General features: G+C 56.6%; 1 protein-coding gene across 1 annotated transcript in view; it reads left to right on the top strand.

Moving 5' to 3' along the window:
• SPSB1 (splA/ryanodine receptor domain and SOCS box containing 1) overlaps positions 1 to 9631 on the top strand; it is a 52328-nt gene extending 42697 nt beyond the window's left edge. Inside the window, exon 2 of the mRNA XM_029230219.1 lies at positions 7616 to 9631. Within this exon, the coding sequence (XP_029086052.1) occupies positions 7616 to 7743 (128 nt within the window). The 3' untranslated portion in view covers positions 7744 to 9631. The remainder of the gene's footprint in view (positions 1 to 7615) is intronic.
• The last annotated feature ends 11037 nt before the right edge of the window (positions 9632 to 20668 follow it).

Raw genomic sequence — 20668 nt, 5'->3', positions numbered from 1 at the left:
TGGGTGGATGGATGGATGGATGGATGGATGGATGGATGGGTGGATGGATGGATGGATGGATGGATGGATGGATGGATGGATGGGTGGGTGGGTGGATGGATGGGTGGATGGATGACTAAAGGAGTGAATGGATGGGTGGGTGGATGGATAGAAGGGTGGATGGATGGATGGATGGGTGGATGGATGGTCTTTGATAAACATGGTTTGTTTCTGGTTGACCTGCCTCCAGGTTTGATCTGCAGCTGACCACATTCTAGCACAGTAACCAGCATATTATTGAGCTGGGTTTTGCAGCTTTGGGGGTACTAGGGCCTCTCACATAAATGAAAGCCAATGGCCTCTCATTCATTAGACAGGTTTAGGGTCTTTCCTGGTGCTGGAGCCTTCTGAGTGGGCTTCTTTGGGACACAGTCCCCCGCAGGGGGTTTGTTCAGTTATGATGTCAGGAGGCCTTTGGAGAGGAGAACATGGATTAGAAACAGGCTGAATCAGTGGCAATTTGCACCTGTCCCTTTGGAAAAGGGAGTGGCCTTTCTCAGACCACGTGTGAAAATAGCCTACCTGTGGCAGCACTGCCCTGGTTTGGGAAGCGGAGGGCTCTGTGGCTTTGTGGCTGGGAGCCCATGGTGGCAGGAGGCCCCAGCGTTCCAGAACTGTCCATACCCATGCTCAACCCTCACTCCTTCATGAGTCCCTTCTACCGTCTGCAGATCTCACCTTGGAAAGGGGGTGGGCTGGAAAGCTTCGTCCATCCATGCACTGACCTCTTTCAGGGGTGGATATGGCCTGGCACCTGAGATCTAACCCCACCTGCAGGCCAGGTGAGCCATGGGGGAGGCCGAGGGTCAGGAGCACAGATGCTTCCTCTGGTCTTGCAGCCTCCAAACCTTCAGGTTCCCCCACTCTTCCTCTTCCCCACTTTAGTCTTTGGAAGATACCAGAAAACATCCAGGACCATCAGTCAGAGCAAACTCTTAAAATGTTTCTCTTTGGAGGCCTCTGCCGTCCCTCTTTCCCTCGCTGCCACCCTCAGGCTTTGGCTGGGCGGTGACAGTGAGCCCACAGCCAGGCGGGGCATCGCCTCACCTGTGCAGCCTGCACCCTAGGTCCTGGGACTCCTGGCAGGGGTGGCTAGGTGTGCATCCAGCAGGTAACCTCTCTGAGGAAGTAACCTCAGACCTGGTCTAGGGAACCAGCAGGGCGAGTGCTGTGAGTCTTGTCTCTCCAGGTAACAGGGTAGAAGGTCCACAGCCACATCTGCCCCGTGTGGGGATGGGCAGGGATTGGAAGCCCCAGGACCTAGGGTCTCAGAGGACCCTGCCTGCAGCTCTGTCTGCCTTTTCCCAACAGAGAGTGACCGCGGCCCCAGGGAGTTTAATGCCCACTGTGTGCCGACAGATGGGTGAATTGTTGGGTCCGCTGCCTTGTTGCCAGGCCTCTGAGACTGTTGGCCTCTACAAGAACAGGGCAACCCTGTCCCCTCTGGAAACAAGTCCATCAGTGCCGGGGGTTCACACGGCTTCACTGTTTACATGCCCAGCTCCAAGGCAGAACACAGAGCCCGGAGCGGCTGGGAGGGGGCTGGGGCCTGTTCCCCCCGTGGCAAGTCAGGGCACGAGCAAGCAGAACTGTTCCCCTGCGGAGCCAGGGCGAGGCTCTGCAGCAATTCTGTGGAAACAGTCCTGGAGGCCCAGACGGGCGTCATCGGTAGATGCCCCGTCAGCTCTGCATAAGGTGGGAGGTCAGATGCTTTCGCAATATTTCTTGTTTGGGAAACTTAAAAGGGGGTTGAGGGGGAGAGGAGTAGCATGGGCATGCACTATGAGAGGCTACCCCTGCACTGGACCCGGGGGCAGGGGGCAACCGGAAGTGCCCAGAGGCTTGGGCCCCCTCGACGGTCTTGGTTACGGATGAGGACGCCCCTCTCTCCCCACCATAATGCCAGGCAGTGCCGGGGCCCCCCTTGGCTTCTCACCTCCCCGCTCCTGGTCAGACATGAAAGAGCCCCAGTCTGCGCTGCTGGCTGACTTTGGAGGATCCGGATGGGAAACCCCGTGAGGGTGGGGCAGGATCCCCAGCCACTCAGGACGTTAGATCTCATGTCCTAGAAGGGTCACTCTGGCTCCTGTGTAGAAATGGACAGTAGGGGCAAGAGTGGCCGCTTGGAGGTCAGGGAGGAGCCGAGACGTTGTCCAGGGGAGAGGTGATGGGGGTGAGGGCCAGGGTGGGTGCCATGGATGCGGGGAAGTGACACATCCTGGTGGCTCTGCGGATCTGGAGACAGGGTCCAGGACATTGGTCAGTGGGGATGGAGCTGAAACCTGCAACCCCTGGATGAGGTCACCAAGGAGAGGAAGGAGGAGAGGGCCGTGGCCGAGCCCTGGGGTGCGTCACCGGGTGGACGATGGGGAAGGGGAGGTGGAATAGCCGTGGGGCTGGAGGGGAGAGTAGTGTCCTGAGCACCCAGTGAGGAAAGGATACTTCAAGGCCACAGTGATGCCAGATCAAGTACACTCACAGCCGAGACTTGTCCATCAGCTTTGGCAATGAGGTCATCACTGGTGACCTTGACGAGGGTCGTCAGGATGGGGTGGGTCCAAAAGCCTGAGGGGGGAGCTGGTGTAGAGAGGAGAGGAGGGTGGTGTGGTCATTTCCTGGGGCCCCAGGAACAGATGGCCGCCAGCTGGGGAGCTTAAAGCAACAGAAGTGTGTTCTGTGCCAGTTCAGGTGTCCGAAACCAAGGCGTGGGCAGGGTCGGTTCCTTCTGAGGGCTCGGAGGGGAGTCCGTCCCACGCCAGCACGCCTTGGCTTGTAGACGCATCGCTCAGTCTCTGCCTCTGTCATCCCGTGACCTCCTCTGTATCTGTCCTCTTCTTATAAGGACAGGGCCCATCCTGCTCCAGTATGACCTCTGCTTAACCAATTACATCTGCAAGGACCCTGTTTCAAATAAGATCACATTCTGAGGTTCCAGATGGTCCTGAATTGTGGGGGGGGGGGCAGTGCTACTTCACCCACAGCACGTCCCCCTCCCTGTGCTACCACCTGCAGGGGAGACGAGACAGTGACAGACAGAGCCCAGCGCTCAGATGGTGGAGTGTCTGTGGAGTGAAGTCAGGGACACCCAAGTCCTCTGCCCAGGAGGGTTTGCTTGGCTTTCCGCTGCAGCTGAGGGATGAGGAATGTCAGGGTCCACCCAGGGGGAGCAGGCAGTGACAGACAGAAGGTCTGGCCAGATACATCTTCTTGGTGTCAGGCCTGGGCCGGGCTCTGCTCTCACAGTCTTGGGGGTGATTCTGACCTGTTAGTGCTCCCTGGGTTGTCTGGAAAGTCTGCTCTCTCCTTCCCCGCCCAGCCCCACCCCATCCCGGCCGCCAGGTCCTGACCTCAGCAGGGAGCAGCTGTTTGCAGAGCGGGTCAGCCGGAGTCACCAGAGGCCTGTGCCCGGCCCCCTCCCCTCCACCCCGGCTGCTGCGCTGGGCATTTTGTCCTCCCAGCCCGCCTTCCCCGGGACGCCAGGTGTACCCTCCCCCGCAGAGTCTCTGCCCCAGTGCTGGGGCCATGGGCTGAGCTGGCCGAGGCCAGAGCAAAGGCAGCGTGTCCTTATGTGACCTCCACCACTGTCCAACCGCCTCTGATCACAGGCTACTGGTTCTGACTCTTTCTAGGGGCTCAAGACTTCCAGGACTAAGGCTGCAACCAGAGGGGCTGCTGTGTCACCTTGCTCTTTTCTGGGGTGAAGGGGCAGTGATGGTCACTGTAGGCGGGGGGGACAGGGCCCAGCTTGGACCCTAGGTCTGCCCACCACGCTCCCTGGAGATGCAAGAGGGAAAAGGCCTATTGCAAGCAACAGACTGGCCGTCACACAAGGGAGAGTCCCTGACCCGTGGGTCCTCCCTTCTGCTGTTAATGGTGCCTCCCACTAAGGAAGCATTGCCCTGCAGTTCAGCATTTTCAAATTCTCCCTTTCTTTGGCTCCCAGATACATTTGGTGTGGTTTGTCATGATTGTGGGTTCAGGGAAGGCCCACCTCTGTTCCTGCTTTTTGCCTTGGTGACCTCCTCCTGTGGCCTCCCAGCCTCCTGGGATGCCCACACCTGACGCTGGCTCCTTCCTTCCCCCATTCCAGCTGGGCTCTGGGCGAGCTCCTCATCGGGGGGACTGATCACCCTGCCCTGCAGGGGCTTCCTTCTGGGGTGGGGGGGAGGTCACATGAAGACAGCATGTTCTCAGAACTGGGAGGCAGAGAACCAAGTGTGCCCACGTTACCTGACCGGGTGTCAGGCATCCTTCCCCAGTTGGCAAAGACAAGGGGTTGGTGTTTTCTTTTGCTTCTTTTTTGTAAAAACGCCTTGAGGTAAAGGGAAAATACACACAGGTCCCGGGATGGTCATCCTCCACCCACGACTTTCTAGAACACATTTCTGGAGCGTTTTCACGGCAAACTGCTTGCAGGAGGGAGCATAGGGCCAGTCCCGGCAGCTGTGAAGGCGGCGGGCGGGAACGTTGCTGAACCGGGCACTTCCTGACTTGAGATGTTCATCCTTGACCTCACAGACCCGAAGTTCATTCACAGCCTGTGAACTGGACCCGGCGCCGGGCTCTGGGGCTCCGGCTGGGTTGCAGTCTCTTGGAGAACTGAGAGGTGGCCCCGGCCGTGCGTGTTCGAACAGGCCACCAGGTGGCCGCTTCTCCTGGAGATATAGACGTGGGCGCGTGGCCTCGTGCAGTTGCTCAACCTTCTGCTCCCAGGAATAGCGCCGGCCTCGCTTCCTGGTCCCTGAGCACCACCCCTTCTCATTCATATAAACCATGCACAGGAGCGGGCACCTGGGCTTCCCAGAGGTGGGCGTGGCGGCCAGAGACCCCTCGCGCCTCCGCGGAAGAGCGGTGGGCACCGACCACGCGGATGGAGCCGGATGCAGAACCTGCAGCCCCCCAGGCGAAAGGACTGAGGTCGTCGGGGAGGCCTTCTGGGTCCTGTGAGCGACCAACCAAAATCTGTGGGACAGACGTTTTCCTTGGCACCGTGCCCATGTCCGTTTCTGTAGCCTCACGCACGGTCTCTGCAATCAGACCATGACCCTGGCCATCGCTGTTTTGCCCTCCCGCAGGATCAGTGGCGGTGGGGTGGGAATGACCTGCTGTTTAGAAACGTTTCTTCCTGAGGGTGTTGGTAAGTTGACCCGAAACCCATTTAGCCAAGAGGTGGTGACGGGACCTCCCTCTCGGCCCTCCCTCCCCCAGCCCGGCCCCTCTGTCTCCCAGTGGGAGCTAAGCCACATCCTTGTGGGAGGGGGTGCCGGAGGAGGATGGAGGAGAGCTTCTGAGTGGAGGAGAGGAGCTGAACTTCCCCCCTCGATTGCTCAGAGGACCACTCACTCCTCAACCACAGGTCCGGCCGAGAGCTGCTGTGAGGCGTCGCTGGCCTTCAGGAGCTCAGCCCGTAGGACTCCGGGGAGGCTTTGGTCCACATCCTTCATCTCCAGCTGGGGAAACTGAGGCCTGGGTGGAGGGAGCCATCTGCTCGAGGTCAGGCTGCTGTGCAGGGTGAAAGTGAGGGGCCAGATCTGGGGCCACCGAGGTAGGTCGAGGTCCAGTGAAGGAGACCCAAGTCTCTGCGGGCTGGCAGGTGGAAGGATCCCAGCCCAACCCACCAGGTCTGTGGAATCCTTGACCCACAAAGATGGAAGGTCATTTAGTTCATCCTCTTGCTTCCAGGGAAGGCCCCGTTTCAAAGCTTTCCATGAAAAACATTTACTACTTCCATCCCGTCTCCTGTGACTGCCCATGGGAGGTGAAGAGCCATCGTTTGTCTTCTTTTAAAGCCTGGAATTTAGTAAATGCACTATCAAGCCTAAGATGTTTTCTTTTTTTTTTTCTTTTTTTTTGCGCTACGCGGGCCTCTCACTGCTGTGGCCTCTCCCGTTGCGGAGCACAGGCTCCGGACGCGCAGGCTCAGCGGCCATGGCTCACGGGCCCAGCCGCTCCGCGGCATGTGGGATCTTCCCGGACCGGGGCACGAACCCGCGTCCCCTGCATCGGCAGGCGGACTCTCAACCACTGTGCCACCCGGGAAGCACATTTTGTTTTTTTTTAATGGCAGCTTTATTGCGATAGAATTCACATGCCATACATTTCACCCGTTAGAGCGCATGATGCAGTGGTCCACTGCATGCTCACGACTGCAGCCATTGCTGCAGGCCATCTTAGAATGCTTTCATCACCCCAAACGGAGCCCCTACTCAGTTGCTCCCCGTTTCCCCCAACGCCCCCAGGCTTAGGATTTGGCCTTCAATCACCGAATTTTAATTATTTAATTTAATTTAATTTTATTTATTTATTTATGGCTGAGCCACGTGGCTTGCGGGATCTTAGTTCCCCGACCAGGGGTTGAACCCAAGCCCTCGGTGGTGAAAGCACCAAGTCCTAACCACTGGACCGCCAGGGAATTCCCAATAACTGAACTTTTAAATGTTATTTTTAATATTCGGAGACACACTGGTGAATATTACAGAACTTGCGTCCACTTTTTCTTGGTGGAATGGGATCTCAAGGGAAATGGTGGGGGGTTTCTCAGTTTTTCGGTCTGACCTTTATTTTGTTCACAAAGGAGTTGGGGGAGACCATGGATGAGGCCACATATGCCCTCATTTCACCTCTTTGCCTGTCCAGGACACCGTGGGGGCACCCCAGGCTGTTTCGGTGTGCTCACCTGTACGAGAGCTAGGAGGAGTCAGCTCCAAGAGGTCCAGGGTGAGCAGGGCCCACCATGCTCCCAGCAGCCTCCAGGGCCTTGGAGGCCATGACTTTCCGGTTCCTTCTGGAGCTGAGAATTTATCTGAGATGCGGGCTGCACGGAGCCTCTCTTGCAGGAAGCTAGGCCCCAGGCCCTCCGGGACACAAGGCCAGAGGTGCCCTTGCAGGCTGCAGCTAGAAGCCCTTCTTGAATCCAGATTCCTGAGGCAGCTCTGCCGTGCGCTGGGCCCAGACTGCTGGGATTTGGATCCCAGCCTGTAGCCCTGGCAATTCGGTCTCCTCTGCGCCTGAGCGCCCTCAGCTGTAAGAGGGACTGGAGAGCAGTCCCCGTGAGCAGTTGGGTTAACACAACATGATTTCCCTCCTAAAGGTCCGCGTGGGGTCTGGTGCTGGGGGTACGTGCAGGGGAGAGTCCATCCTGTGTGTCCCGGATGGACGTGCACTGAGGGGGCCTCTAGTTTGATGGGTTAGAGCAGGGACGGCCTGGCTTGGAATGCTTGCTCCGTGTCCTACCAGTGGTGTGGCCCTGGGCAAGTTATTTGGATTCTGTCCCTCAGTTTCCTCATTGGCAAAATGGGGATGATGGTCATGGTATAACTCCCTGTGATTATCAAATCATTCATAATAAACCACTGTGAGGATTAAATGAGGGCTTACAAAGGGGCCTGGTCCAGTGAGTTTCCATGCTAGCAACTAATAATTCACTTAAAGTGTAAAATGAGTTAATCTGGAGTCATCTCATCTGGGCGTTAAAACTAGTATTAACGATGCTATTGCTGTTGTCAGTGTTGTTTGTTCTAGAACCACCTAGAGCTGTGCTAACGCAGCATCCTCTGTCTCTCCTCGGTCTCCGCAGCGGAGCCCCTGCCGCTCATGGATCTGTGCCGCCGCTCGGTGCGCCTGGCCCTGGGGAAGGAGCGCCTGGGTGAGATCCACGCGCTGCCACTGCCCGCCTCCCTCAAGGCCTACCTCCACTACCAGTGATGCCCCACCCGGGACCGCCAGCACGGCCGCCCCCGGCCACCCCGGTGCCAACTCACTGAGCCACCGCCGTGCCCACGCCCTGGACCGGCGTCTGCGGCATGGAAGTCCTGCCCTTCCTCTGCAGCCTCCCCGGCTGCCCCGCCAGACACGGACTGCTCCGGACACGGGCCCCTCTGTCCCCCTTCCGGACACTGGCAGAAGTTCCCCGCATGCCGCCTCACAGCCCCTCCTGGGAAGAGGACACAGAGGATAAACTACACTGCGCTCCGATCTGCTCTCGGGGTGGCCTGGGTGCCCCCGCACCTGCCGGGTCCCATGGCGCCAAGAGCAGATCCCGGGGGTGCTAAGAGGTGCTTAGATGAGGGCCGGTGCCCGCCCAGCGGGGCAGCCGCGCCGGACGAAGCTCAGGACGTCAGGAGCTCACCGTGGCCACCGAGGCAGAAACCAAACCGGGACCTTCCCCAGGCACGTGAGCACCCAGCATTAGTCCTGGCTGTCGGTGCCCCCGTACCCTGTATTTATTCTTTTAACAATAACAAAAGCCATTTATTTATTCCACTTAGAAAGGACACCTTGTTCGGGTCACCTCTCTCTGGAGTGTTGTGTTGCTTTTCTTCCACCTGCCCCTCCCTGGGATGTGTGTGCCTCACCTGGCCTTTTCGCTGGGTCGTGTCTGTCATGTGTCCCCACGTGGGCACAGGGGTGTCTTTGTCTGGGTCCCTTGACCTACAGTTTCCAGGGGGCTCTGCTCCGAGTGCCCGAGTAGGCCCCTGAGGGGACATCAGCCTCACGTGCAATATGAGTGCCTTGGAGGACCCGTCTGCACGGGCAGTGGCAGCTCCCCGTATCTCTCCAGGCAGCCACCCATCGCTAGGGCTCATCCGTCTTTGCGCGTGGTTTTATTTCTTTAGTCTTCTGTGAGGTTTTTTGGTGTGGGTTGGGTTTTGTTTTTGCTTTCCTACCTGAGATTTGCCACGTGCATCCCCGGAAGCTCTAGCTTCCCTGAGGACCACCCGAACCGAGACGGGAGGATGAGTGAGTCTCCATCCCCTGAGAGGCCGGGGGCAGGGCGGGGTGGGGGAGACCGGAGCGGAGTTGCGTGTCCTAGAAGCCAGTGCAGGTCTCCGCTTGGTGCCCCTGTCCGGGTTCATCACGGTGCCCCAGAGCCATGAGGTGGGGCAGGGGGTCGGGGCGGACAGCCAGCAGGAGAGGGACGCACCCTCCCATGCACACCTCCCCCACGTAGCAGACCCCAGCACCTGCCGGCACAGTCACCGTTTCTTATGTCTTGAAGTCGACTCTCTTAGAATCCGCCTTCTGTTCATTTCTGTACAGGTACAGTAGATGACTTTATTTGTTTAAAATGTTTAATATATATGCATATATATTTGTCTGTAAGAATTGTGTTTTAAACAGCTGCTCTAGGGCACCTTTTAAAAAAAAAGAAAAAAAAGTCTTCCAGTGGAGTATATTTTTTAAAGCACAAAATTAGTGTCAAGACTGGGTGAGGAATGTAAATTACCCCCTTATTATTTGGAGGTTTTATGTCCCCCAGCGGGTGGGGGGAACCTAACCTGTAAGACTTTTAAAGATTTTCCTCACTCCTGTTTCGGGGTGGGTCATGTCCTGATGAATGTTACACACGAGAGGGTCTCACTGATACAGATCCCAGCCTTATCGCCTTGACCCAGCCGTCTCCCACAGACGCTGGACAAATCACCGGGGTCCTTGCCATCTCTCTGCACCTCCCGCCCCCACAGCTCCCTAAGCCTCGACCCCACCCTTCTTTCCTCTCAGCCCGGAGCCTTGTGGCCTGTACAGTTTTGAAACTCCCGTTCTATTTTATGATGGTTGATAATAGTCACCTAATAAAGGAAAGTTTATTAAAATACACAAACACTTCGGAATCCCTCTTTGTGCTTTGGGGGAAGGGAAAAGGGCGGGTCCATGGTTTTCAACAGATAATTGGGTGGTTCCCCCCGCCCGACCCCTTAGCAGAGGGTGAGATGCCAGCTGGAGCCCCAGATGGAGGAGAACGAGAATCCCAGAGGGGTGATCCTAGACCATCCCCATCCTCTTTCACAAGTTTCTGAGCCTGCAGCTCAGAGTAAGGGAACTGCTGACCTAGTAGAAAGGGCTCTGCACATCAGCAAGTGCTTCTGGCTTGTCGTTGAGTTGCTGGGCTTTTTGGAGCCCAGATGTGGGCTCGGAGCCCAAGCGCTGGGCACTCAGTGGAAGGAGGTGGTCCTTCACTCGTCTTTGTGTCCCCAGAGCCAAGTGCACAGGGATGCTGAGTGAACCCGTTCTGCCAGCTGCTGTGGGCAGAGTCCCCCCACTCCACACCCCAGCAGAGAAGACAGGAAATTCCGGCTTAGAGGATTGGCGAGTGATAAAGTGAAGAGTCAAGAGGTTTACTAGATATGATCCATGACTGGTTTCCAAAGAATTAACGAGTGCATTCAGCTCCCTGTGGGCACTTTAAATTCTAAAGGCATGTCAGGATCTGGTGGTGCTGGGAAAAGGACCCTGGTCTGAGGGCCCAAGACCCCTGGCACCAAGGTCCCGTGTCCCTTTCTCTGAGAGCCTCCTGGCCAGCTTTCCTCAGGCCACCTGTGTCAGCCCCAGCTGGGAGGTGTTTTTTAAGATGCTCGTCTCAGTGCCCTGCCTGAGATGGACTGAATCAACATTTCTGGGGCCAGGCCCAGGAATGTGCAGTTTTCTCCAACTCCCCAAGTGACCTTGTCTAAGAGAGTTTGGAGACCACTTTTGGCCACCGTGTCAGCTCTGCCTCTGGAAAAGTTGCAGGGTAAAGGGAAATTCTTTCGGTGTATGGCTGGGTTGGACCTGCGAGGGGCACGTGGCCTCCTGAGTCAGACCTGGGTCCCAGTGTTGCTGTGACCCTCACGAGCCATGTGATCTGGGATGAGCCTCTGCAAAATGACAGTCACCGTAGTGCCCACCTTGGAGGAGGGGAGCAAGAGCGCAATAAAGCTTTAGAACAGGGCCGGGCCTATTAACAGGCATGCGAACAAATGCCTTCCTAGCTCCTGCACTTCTGGAAAATGGCAGCTCCCGGATTGGAATTGGTCTCTGAGAATGAACCGAACATTCCTCAACCAACCTCCTGACAAATACTCTTTCTTCCCAGGTAAAGTCTCCAGAGATCAAGGTGCGTATTGAGAAAAGGGACCCCTAGATGCCTTCCCCACATGCAGTGGGAGGAAAAGCGGTGGGGGGGGCTGAAATTATTTTTAGATTGGAGTTCATGTCTGGGTTGGAACTCCGGCTTGCTTACGAGGGGGTGGCAGGGGGAGGAGAAGGGTGAGGCGGGGGGGCAGGGCAGGGGGCGGCAGTAGAAGCACAGGGAAAATAAGGGCCTTTGTGCTGCTGGGAGTCTTCTAGGGGAGCAGGGTTTTATGTTGAAGGGAGTGGTCTTAATAAAACCACCGTGCAGACTGGCCCATGTGGTTGTAATTAATACCCTGCCTTCGAGCAGGTAGCAGGCTCTTGGCTTTGCCATAGATGGCAAGAGCCCCCTCCTTCTGCCGTCCATCTCCCGCACACGGCTTCCCACCCGCCCGCCCTCCAGCTCCTCCGCGGCGAGACGAGGAATGTGGACTTACTGAACCATAAAGTATGCAGGGGGAGCTGGGGAGGGGGCCGAAGACAGAGCAATTAGTTCATGCTCCAGTCCAGACACCCAAACATGGTTGGAGGCCAGCTGCAAGGAATATTTGAAATAAATGAGCTGCCTGGGGCCAGGAGTTTGCTGTGTTTTCTGCGCGGGGCCATGGCAACCAGGGAGGAAATCATGAGCTAGGGATTGGGCTCTAGAATCAACAAATGATGTCCTGGCCTAGTAAGCTTGGAGGAAGCCGCTCAGGGCACTCTGAGGGTTTCTTGGGGTTCAGCTGCCGCCGGGCAGGACTGCCCGGGCATCCTCCTGGTGTACCCAACAGAATCCTGTCCCAGCTTCGGCCCTCCGAGCCCTCCGTGGGGCTCTGACTTTTTCTTCTCTTTCTTTCTTTCTTTCTCTCTCTCTCTCTCTCTCTCTTTCTTTCTTTCTTTCTTTTCTCTCTTTCTTTCTTTCTCTCTCTTTCTTTTATTTCTTTCTCTCTCTCTTTCTCTCTCTTTCTTTTCTTTCTCTCTTTCTTCTTTCTCTCTCTTTCTCTCTCTCTTTCTCTCTCTCTCTCTCTTTCTTTTCTTTCTCTCTTTCTTCTTTCTCTTTCTTTCTCTCTCTCTTTCTCTCTCTCTCTCTCTCTCTTTCTTTTCTTTCTCTCTTTCTTCTTTCTCTCTCTCTCTTTCTCTCTCTCTCTCTTTCTTTCTTTCTTTTCTCTCTTTCTTTCTTTCTTTCTCTCTCTTTCTTTTATTTCTTTCTCTCTCTTTCTTTCTCTCTTTCTCTCTCTCTTTCTCTTTTTCTCTCTCTCTCTCTCTTTCTTTTCTTTCTTTCTTTCTTCTTTCTCTCTCTCTCTTTCTTTCTTTCTAAAAGAGAAAGCTAACGCTTCTCCGGAACTTTTCTTCCTGGGCCAGAGAACAGCTGCTGGTCTGATAATGCTATTCCTGGGCAGAGGGGATGTTCCTGCCAGAAAAGCCCAGGCCGAGGGCAGCTGGCTAGATGGAAGGTGGCACTGACCTTGCCCCGGGTCTGTCTTCCCACCCAGCCCAGCGGCAGCCTGTTTGGGTCTACTTTGTAAGCAGAAAAGGCAAAGGCCTCATGAATCCCTTCCCTGGCTCTTCTGAGGGTGGACCTTCCAGCCGCCCCTAAGAATGTGTTTTAGAGAAGCACAGGAGTAAGAAGACCTAGTCTGGGGACCTTAAGGTGGCCTTGGGGAGAAAGCAAAATCTCAGAAGCTTTGATGCAGTAGGTGGAGCCTGGGAATCTGCATCTTGAAACACCCTGTAGCTGATTTTGAGACGTTGTCCCCTGGGGCCCCAGAGTCTCCTGCAGAGTTGGACCCATACAGAACCCCCTGCTGGCCCCCATTTCCTTCAGAGACCTGCAAGGGGCCGTGACCCAGAGAAGCTTGGCGAGCACTGGTGTGGGAGGTTCCATGGGAATCAGCTCCACCCACTGTTTCAGAGCGTGAGCAACAGCCCCAGAGAGCTCACGCAGGCGCAGAGGCCCTTGTCTCGAAGGAGTGAACGGAGTGGGTCCAAGGGGAAGCACCGGAGTGGGGGCGGGGAAACCTCAGGCCCGGGCTCTTGCCCCGAGCCTCGCTTTCCCCAGGGAAATCAGCCCCCGGAAAGCTGAACCAGGAGCTGAGAGGCGCCATTGCCCTCGTGCCTTCCATCAGGGCTGGACACTCCGGAGATGCTCTCGCCTCCTTCCCACAAGCTCAGCGCCCACCGAGACCGGCGACGCCCCGGCCCGCCCCTGTCTCTTCACGGCATAGGGAGCAGACGTCCCGTTCCCCCTCCCACCTGCACCCCCAGGCCCCATCTTTTGAAAAATTTTCAACCAGGACCCGTTTATGAAGTACCTTCCCAATGATTTCAGTTAAGCAAAGCCACCGTTGGGCTGCTGGTGACTGCAGGTAGAGGGCTGGCATCAGGGGGCCAAAGTGGGACCAGGACGGAAAAGCAGGGAAGAAAGGGTGAGGGTTTTTTCAGCCAAAAAGCAAAGAACCTCGCCTTCCTGCTGGTTGGCGTGTTGACAGGGGAAGGGCCTGGACTCCGGAGCCAGGACAGCCCGGGATTCATGCCCAGTTACCCTCCTTGCTGCCCGGAAGGGAACGAGAACCCCAGGAGCCTTGTTGTCCCCATCTGTGAAGTGAGAACAATACTTTCCTCCCGGGGGGATCCACTGAGACACCGTGTGTTTAGGGTGGGCACATCAGGGAACCTGGTACAAGGCATCCCTGCCTCTCCGCTTTCCAGCCGGCTCTTTTTAAAAATTGAGGTGAAATACACATAACATCATATTCACCATTTTAACGTACGTCTGTAAAAAACTTAGAGCACGGCCCTGCCCATGGTAAGTGGTCAGTAAAAGCAGCCGATGTGATTATCCGCACACCGCCTGGGGCGCCCAGAGATTCTTGTCTGTGCTACAAAATCTCCCGAAGCCGCTGTCAGAAACGAGACTTTCCCGGGAGGGCATCTTGCAGGGAAATTGCCTGGGCCTGGGAGCTCCTGTCCTCCTGGATGGAAATGAGGTCACTTTTCTAAAAACCAGTCTCATAATCAGGGCGGCAGGCTACCCAGCACTTAAGAGCTGCGTGGTCTCGCTCACTCTCTCTGACCCCCAATCTCCACATTGTATTAGTGTTTGGAGGCTGCCACAGTGAGTTACCAGACACCGGGGGGTTTAAAACAACACATTTATTCTTTTACAGTTCTGGAAGCCAGAAGTCTAAAATCAAGGTGTGGACAGAGCCGTGTTCCCTCTGGAGGCTCTCGGGGAGAAGCCTTCCTGCCTCTCCCAGCATCTGGTGGCTTCAGGCTTTCCCCGGCTTGGGGCTGCATCCCTCCAATCTCTGTCCCCGTTGTCACATGCCCTTCTCCCCTCTGTGTCTCCGTGTCTGTCTTATAAGGACAATTGTCCCTGGATTTAGAGCCCACCTGGATTATCCAGGATGAAATCATCTTCAGGTCCTTAACTCGATGGCATCTAAGGCTCTTTTTCCAAAGAAAGTCACATTCACAGGTTCCAGGGTTGGGACGCAGACCTATCTTTCTACCATTCAACCGTCTACACACATCTCTAGAGCAGAGTTCATAATAATACCCACTCATAGGGTGACGATGAGGCTTTATGAAATGATGAAGATGGTAAACAGCCCAGTGCCAGACCTGTGAGGGGTGCTTCCAAAAAGGCAAGAATTCCCAGAGTTATTAGCTACGGTAGCATGGCCCTCCTGTCCCAGCCTCTGATGGCCAGTCCCACGAGAGCAGACCTGCTCTGGAATTGATGGGTGTCTTCTATGAGGTAGGTGCCCAGGCTGTGTGTGGAAACCACAGCGGATGTGGAGAGAACTTGAAGCGTGACCACAGACAGAGGATGTGGCCCCTCTCTCTGGGTCTCCCTCTGAGCGGCTATAGTGAGCGGGTCGCAAGGTCTGGAAAGGCATGGACATTGCTCAGGGGTCGTCGGAAACCGAGCCAGGGATGGGAGGCCCGAGTGCCAAGTTCCCCGTGGGGTCTTACTGCCCACTTTCCTCCATCTTTCTCCGGGACAGGGTGCGGGGGGGGAGGCAGCTCGCATCCCTGCAGCCTCTCCAGCCAGGCCCCGCTTGTGCTGATCTGTACAAGGAAATGGAATGTGAACCCCGGGCTATTTAAAGAGCAAGAGAGACGGGGGCGAGGCTGGGACCGGGCCAAGCAGGGTGTCTCAGGTCGGCCCAGGGCTCCTCTTTGCACATGGTTTGATTTACTGGAGGGCTGCGAGCAACTCCAACTTCAGACAGAGAGCTATTTGAAGCAGCTGCCAGATGTTGTGTCTGAGCTGGGTTTTTACAACTTGCTTACTGGTTAGCAGCCTGCCTCCCGCTGGAGTGCATCTCGCCCCAGCGGCTTCGGGGGCCCTGGCACTGGCCCACGGGCCTTTGTTCAGCGGCTTTGCCACTTCCCCCCGCGCAGCCCAGGCCTGCTCTTCCTCGAGTGGAGCGAGAGTGGGAGTCCGATTTCCAAAGCATCCAACCCACCTGGGGTGGCAGCGTGGCCCTGACTTCAGGGCATCTTGCAGGCACCCCAGGCTTGTGGAATGTTCCCCCGGTATAGGCAGGGTCTAAAACCAACCTCGAGACCCCAAGGACAGCTCTGCAGTGAGCGCCCCTTGGAGCAGGCCCTAGTGCCAGGGCTGTCCCCTGGAAGGCGTGGACACAGACCTCACCCTTTCTTCCCTGCTTTTCCGTCCTGGTCCCACTTTGGCCACCTGATGCCAGCCTCTTCAAATGGAGCACAGAAGGCCACAGGGGACCGGGGCTGAGACCACAGTTCATTTTAGGGGGCTGGTTCTGAAAGGTTCCCAAACCTCTGGAAATCCCAGTGAACCAGGGAAGTTCCAGGGAGGCACCAGTAAGACCAACCTTTGGATGGAGGCCACCGTGTCAGGCCAGAGGCCAACCCCATTAAGCAGGCCAAGATGTCCCAGCATGAGACTGTTGGGGTCCACAGGACTCAGGGTTAGGGGGTGTTTCTCATCCCCTCTCCCCACCGAGGAGGACTGTGGCGAGAGTCACGTGATCCAAGTGTTCACTTCCTGAGGCCACTTGGAATGATTTCTCAGAAGTCTGCTCTGGAGCAGAGCAGGCGACAAGGGACAAGGGAGGGGATGAGAGGTGGGGATCAGAGGAGGCGGGAGGGAGGGGGGCAGGGAGGGAGGCTGTGCAATTAATCTTGTTGCATGTGAAAGCACACTTGTGTCCGTCCAGGAATCCCGAAGGCCGCCAAAGTGGACAGAGTGTTCAGTCCCCTCCTGAACGCGCCAGAAATGTTTTGTCCACTGGGCAAGAAAACATCCTCTGCTAGCGCGCCCGTGTCTGGCTCGCCCTCCTCGAATGAAACGCCTCTGAGGGCTGTGCTGGGAGGGGCGGGGCAGGGTGGGTGGGTGATGGGATGCGGGGAAGGGGAAGCAGGTCGCCGGCCGACCTCCCTGGGGTACAACGGGAGACTCCCAGCCTGCCCGCCAGCCCTCAGGCACCCACCTCTGCACCACCCATTTGCAGCCCTGCTCGCTTTGAACTTCTGAATCTTCCAGAGAACCAGAGAGAGATGGCGACCAGGGTGCCCTCTCCCAAGAGCCCGTGTGCCCAGTCCAGAAATGGTGGCAGAATTTAGGAAGTCCCCAGGCCTGCCCACCGTAGCGTGAAGCCCGCGACAGTCTACGGACGCACAGAGAGACCCAGGCAAGGGGGCGGAAGGGCTGGGGTTTGGGATTTAGATTCAGAATATCAGTTGCCAGCCCCGTGTCGCGCTCCTACGGAGCCTCAACTTCCTCTCCTGTAAAGTGGGAATAATGACACCTTCTAGCCAAGCTCATGGTGTTGCAACAATCAAACGAGGCCTGGGTGTGGGGCAAAGCCTGGAGAAGCTGCAAAGCCCAAGCATGCCCGAGGTCTGATTGTTGTAATATGTTTACAAGAAAGTGGGGGAAATAAGCATCTTAGATAAGCCTGCCCCTCCCAGAAAGCACCCGTCCTTCTGGTCCTATGGCTTCTCCTCATGTACCCTGCAGCCATCCCTGGAAGCTGGAGATCCCCTCTGAGTATACCCCACCCGTAGCTTCCTGGAAGGGTGAGCTGGGGATGAACTGAAGCAGCAGCCTGCCCAGACTCACTTCTGGAGGACAGGCCCTTGAAGTCATCCTGGCCACCTAGGAGGGAGAAAAGCAACCTCTTACTGCAGGAGGCCCTGTGGGAATGAGGAGAAGAGGTGCCACAGCCTTTGTTATCCCATTAGGCAAGCCCATCTTGACCCCTTGTCTGTGCCAGACACGTGGGGACACCAGGGATTCAGACTCAGAAAAACTTGGGAGATGGGGCTCTGCATCCAAGTGAGGCAGAGTGAGGAGCAATGGACTCCACCAGGTGATCAGGCCAAGGATGCCCTAGCAGGGTTTTGAAGGATGAATAGGAGTTTTCTGGGGGGAAGGGGAGTGAGTTCATTTGTGTAGGTTCCTCTGTAAAATAGGGATGGTGATAGGACCTGCCTCATTGAGTGGCTCTTTGTAAGGTACAGGATTCAGTTTCTGGCACACAGTGAGTGCCATTTAAGTGCTGGGTAGAAACAGTAATACTACTACTGCTAATAATAATAATGCTGTCTAAGCTCACAGCCTCTTTGCCTCCCACGGGCAGCCCCTTGAAGGAACCTTAAACCCGGAACTTCAGGAATCCGGGGTCCTTTATTCTGCTTGCATACAGAAGTTCTTCCAGCTTTGGGCAGCTCCTGGTCTAGGCTCTGGCTCTGAATTCCCCTGGGTGCTCCAGTCTCAAAACCCACCAGAGTCTATACTCCTGAGAAGAGCCCAGGCTTATCTGTGTGGCTCCTTTAGCCCCGCCCTTTGGTGTCTGGTTTGTCTGGGAGCATCACGGTGGCTGCGTGGAGCCCGCTCAGCGCAGTGCAGTGTCCTGGGAAGGGGGTCCTGTGCTCCCAGACCTCTTCTGAGCACGGTGACTGTTCCCTCGGGCACCGGGGCTGTCAGTGGGTCAGCCCCCAGCGATGTTGCTGCTGTACCTTGGGGTGTGTCCGGGGGAACAGGGCCCAGCATCCCCAGGTGAATTGAGGCTGCCTTTCCCCTAGAGTCGTTCCTGAGCGGGAGTCCAGGAGGAGCTGGGGTCTGCCTCTCCTGAGGGATGTGGGTTCAAAAAAGGACTTAGAGGGCTTCCCTGGAGGTGCAGTGGTTGAGAGTCCGCCTGCCGATGCAGGGGACACGGGTTCGTGCCCAGGTCCGGGAAGATCCCACATGCTGCGGAGCGGCTGGGCCTGTGAGCCATGGCCGCTGAGCCTGTGCTCCGCAACGGGAGAGGCCAAAACAGTGAGAGGTCCGCGTACCGCAAAAAAAAAAAAAGAAAAAGGACTTAGAGTGGAGACCTGGGCTCCAGCCTCAGCTCTGCTACTGGTTGGTGATTCTAGGGAAATGACCCATTTCTCTGAGCCTCTGCAGCCACCCTCCAAAGCAGGTGTGATCACAATGTCTACATCTAAGCAAAAACGCAATCCTGAGATCTCGCCCTGTGCCAGCAGACTCTCTTTGCACACATTAACATGTGCGATCCCGTCAGCAGCCCTCTGTGGCAGGAGCTGCCATGACCTCAGATGCTCAGAGAGGCTCATTGCCTTGCCCAAGGTCACACAGCTGAAGTGGTGAGGCCAGAATTCAAAATCAGGCCTCCCTGACACCAAACCCTGGACTCGTCACCCCAGGCTCTACCGCCTCTCTCAAGAAGTCGAGAGCTTTCTGCCACCCCTGCAGCCATGCTCCCAGTCATTCAGCAGGTGTCCACCAAGCCCTTACTCTGTGCAGGACGCTGTGTTGGGCCCTGAGTGTGGTCCCTGGGCACGGAGTAGACTTGACCTGCCACAGGAATGGGAGGGTGGGCATTGTGTCTGTCTGTCTTCCTCCTTGAACTTGGCACATAGTAGATGTTCAGCAAATACACATGGAGTGAACAAGAGGCTGGGAAGCAGGGCTCAGCTCTTGAAGGCCTGGAGGGCCAGCAGGAGAAACCCCTGGGCTTTCTGAAAGTGAAGGAGAGGCAGCCAAGTCTTCTCTGACCACAAAGGCCCCAGGCCCGGGGAATGAGGCAGGGGCCATGTTAGGACGAGGGCTTGACAATGAGAAGCCAGGGCAGCCTCTAAGACAATGAGGAAGAGGGAACTTCTACCTTCAGCTGGCACTGGATGGGGGTCAGGGTGGGAGGGCTGGTCTGCCTGAAGGGTTTACCTGTCGTGGGCTGTCCCGCCCTGGCCTTCTGTTCATAGGAGAAGCTGGGACCCAGGTGTCCAAGCAGCATCCTGCACTCCCAAGCCCCGGGTGCCCCGTCCCTGGCAAGCCTGCAGGGGAGCCACTAGCACCCCCATTCCTCAGAAGCGGAAACCGAGGCTCAGAGGGGTGCCAGGATTTGGGGGCAGAGCTGGTGCTGCCGTGCCTAGCCCCGTGGGAGCTCTCTCCTGCCCCAGTTGGCCCCTCCAGGCCTGCCCCGCTGTGTCCACACAGCAGCCTTGACAGCAGCTGCCTTGTCCCTTGGGGAGGCCTGCATCAAGTCCACTCTTGCTGCCTTCTCTTCCTTCCCTTTGCCCAGAGCTGACATTTCTGTGTTTGGAGCTTAGAAATGGATCCCGGAGCTGCTCACAGAGAGGGAGACTTCCCAGCAATCCTCCCCCAGTCACTTGGTTCGTGCCATCAGCAAACACCCAGCTTGCAACTCTGTGTAGGCCCCGAAGGTAGAAATTGGATCAAGTGACAACACAGAGCAATAGCAGTGCTAACACTGGGAAGCCCTCACGGCGTGCCAGCGCTCTCTTATCCACGCAGTCCTCTCCCCGAGGTGGAGGGTCCAAGTCATCCCCATTTTACAGATGACGACACTGAAGCACAGGGCAGCTGGCTGCACCGTCCACACAGGACTAAGAGGTTCAGGCCCCAGCCTGCCGGGCTCACACGCACATACGCTTAGCTCCCAGGCCACACCCCCCAGGATCTCAGACGGCGAGGGGGACAGTGAACCTTTACAGCCCACAGAGGTGGCAGTGAGGACCCTTGCCTGGGGTGGGGGCTGCCAGGGCTTCGAGGTGGGCACGTCTGGGATGGGTGCCCCAGGTGGGACCCGGGGAAACACCATCCAGAACAGAGTGAGCAGCCCGTGGACAGGCTCCGAGGAGGGGAAGGGGGGCCCTGGGGACGGTGGGATGCCAGCATCGGGCTGAAGGGTGCAGAGAGGCAGGCAGGGGGCGAGGACTGAGGGGCGATGAGGCTGGTGGCGAGGAAGGCTGGGCTTCTGTGCCCGCCTCTGCCTCATGGGTACCAGGTAGCCCCTTAAGTAAGGGAGCAGTAAGGTCAGATCACTCCAACATTTCTCTCCAGGACACGAACCTGTGTTTTCAAGTCTGTTTCCCCTCATGTCCCTCTGGAAGCATCTTGAAGACAAGACCTGAACGGCTGCCTGGCCTGTGGGAAATGCTCAGTACATATTTGTGAATTGATTGAATGAATGAACAAATGAATGGATAAGTGAATGAATGAATGAACATAGGAGGTATGCCCCAGACACGTGTCTCCTCGATCAGTCACCCAGAGCCTGGCTCTCTCTTGAAGCCCAGATAACTGGGATGACCAGCAAAGGCCTCTGCACTGAGGGTGGGAGCCTCAGGAGACAGCAGCTGGGCGCTTGGCAGCCCCGGGGAGGTAAAGGCTTCTGCAGATAGAGTCCTGGCTTCTCCAGAGGCCTGTCCTGGCCAGGTGGCAGTCCTTTGTCTCCTTCTG

Source organism: Monodon monoceros, unplaced genomic scaffold, assembly GCF_005190385.1.
Source record: "Monodon monoceros isolate NGI ecotype Baffin Bay Population unplaced genomic scaffold, NGI_Narwhal_1 Super_Scaffold_18, whole genome shotgun sequence".
Lineage (NCBI taxonomy): Eukaryota > Metazoa > Chordata > Mammalia > Artiodactyla > Monodontidae > Monodon > Monodon monoceros.
This window is presented reverse-complemented; position numbering and strand designations above follow the sequence as displayed.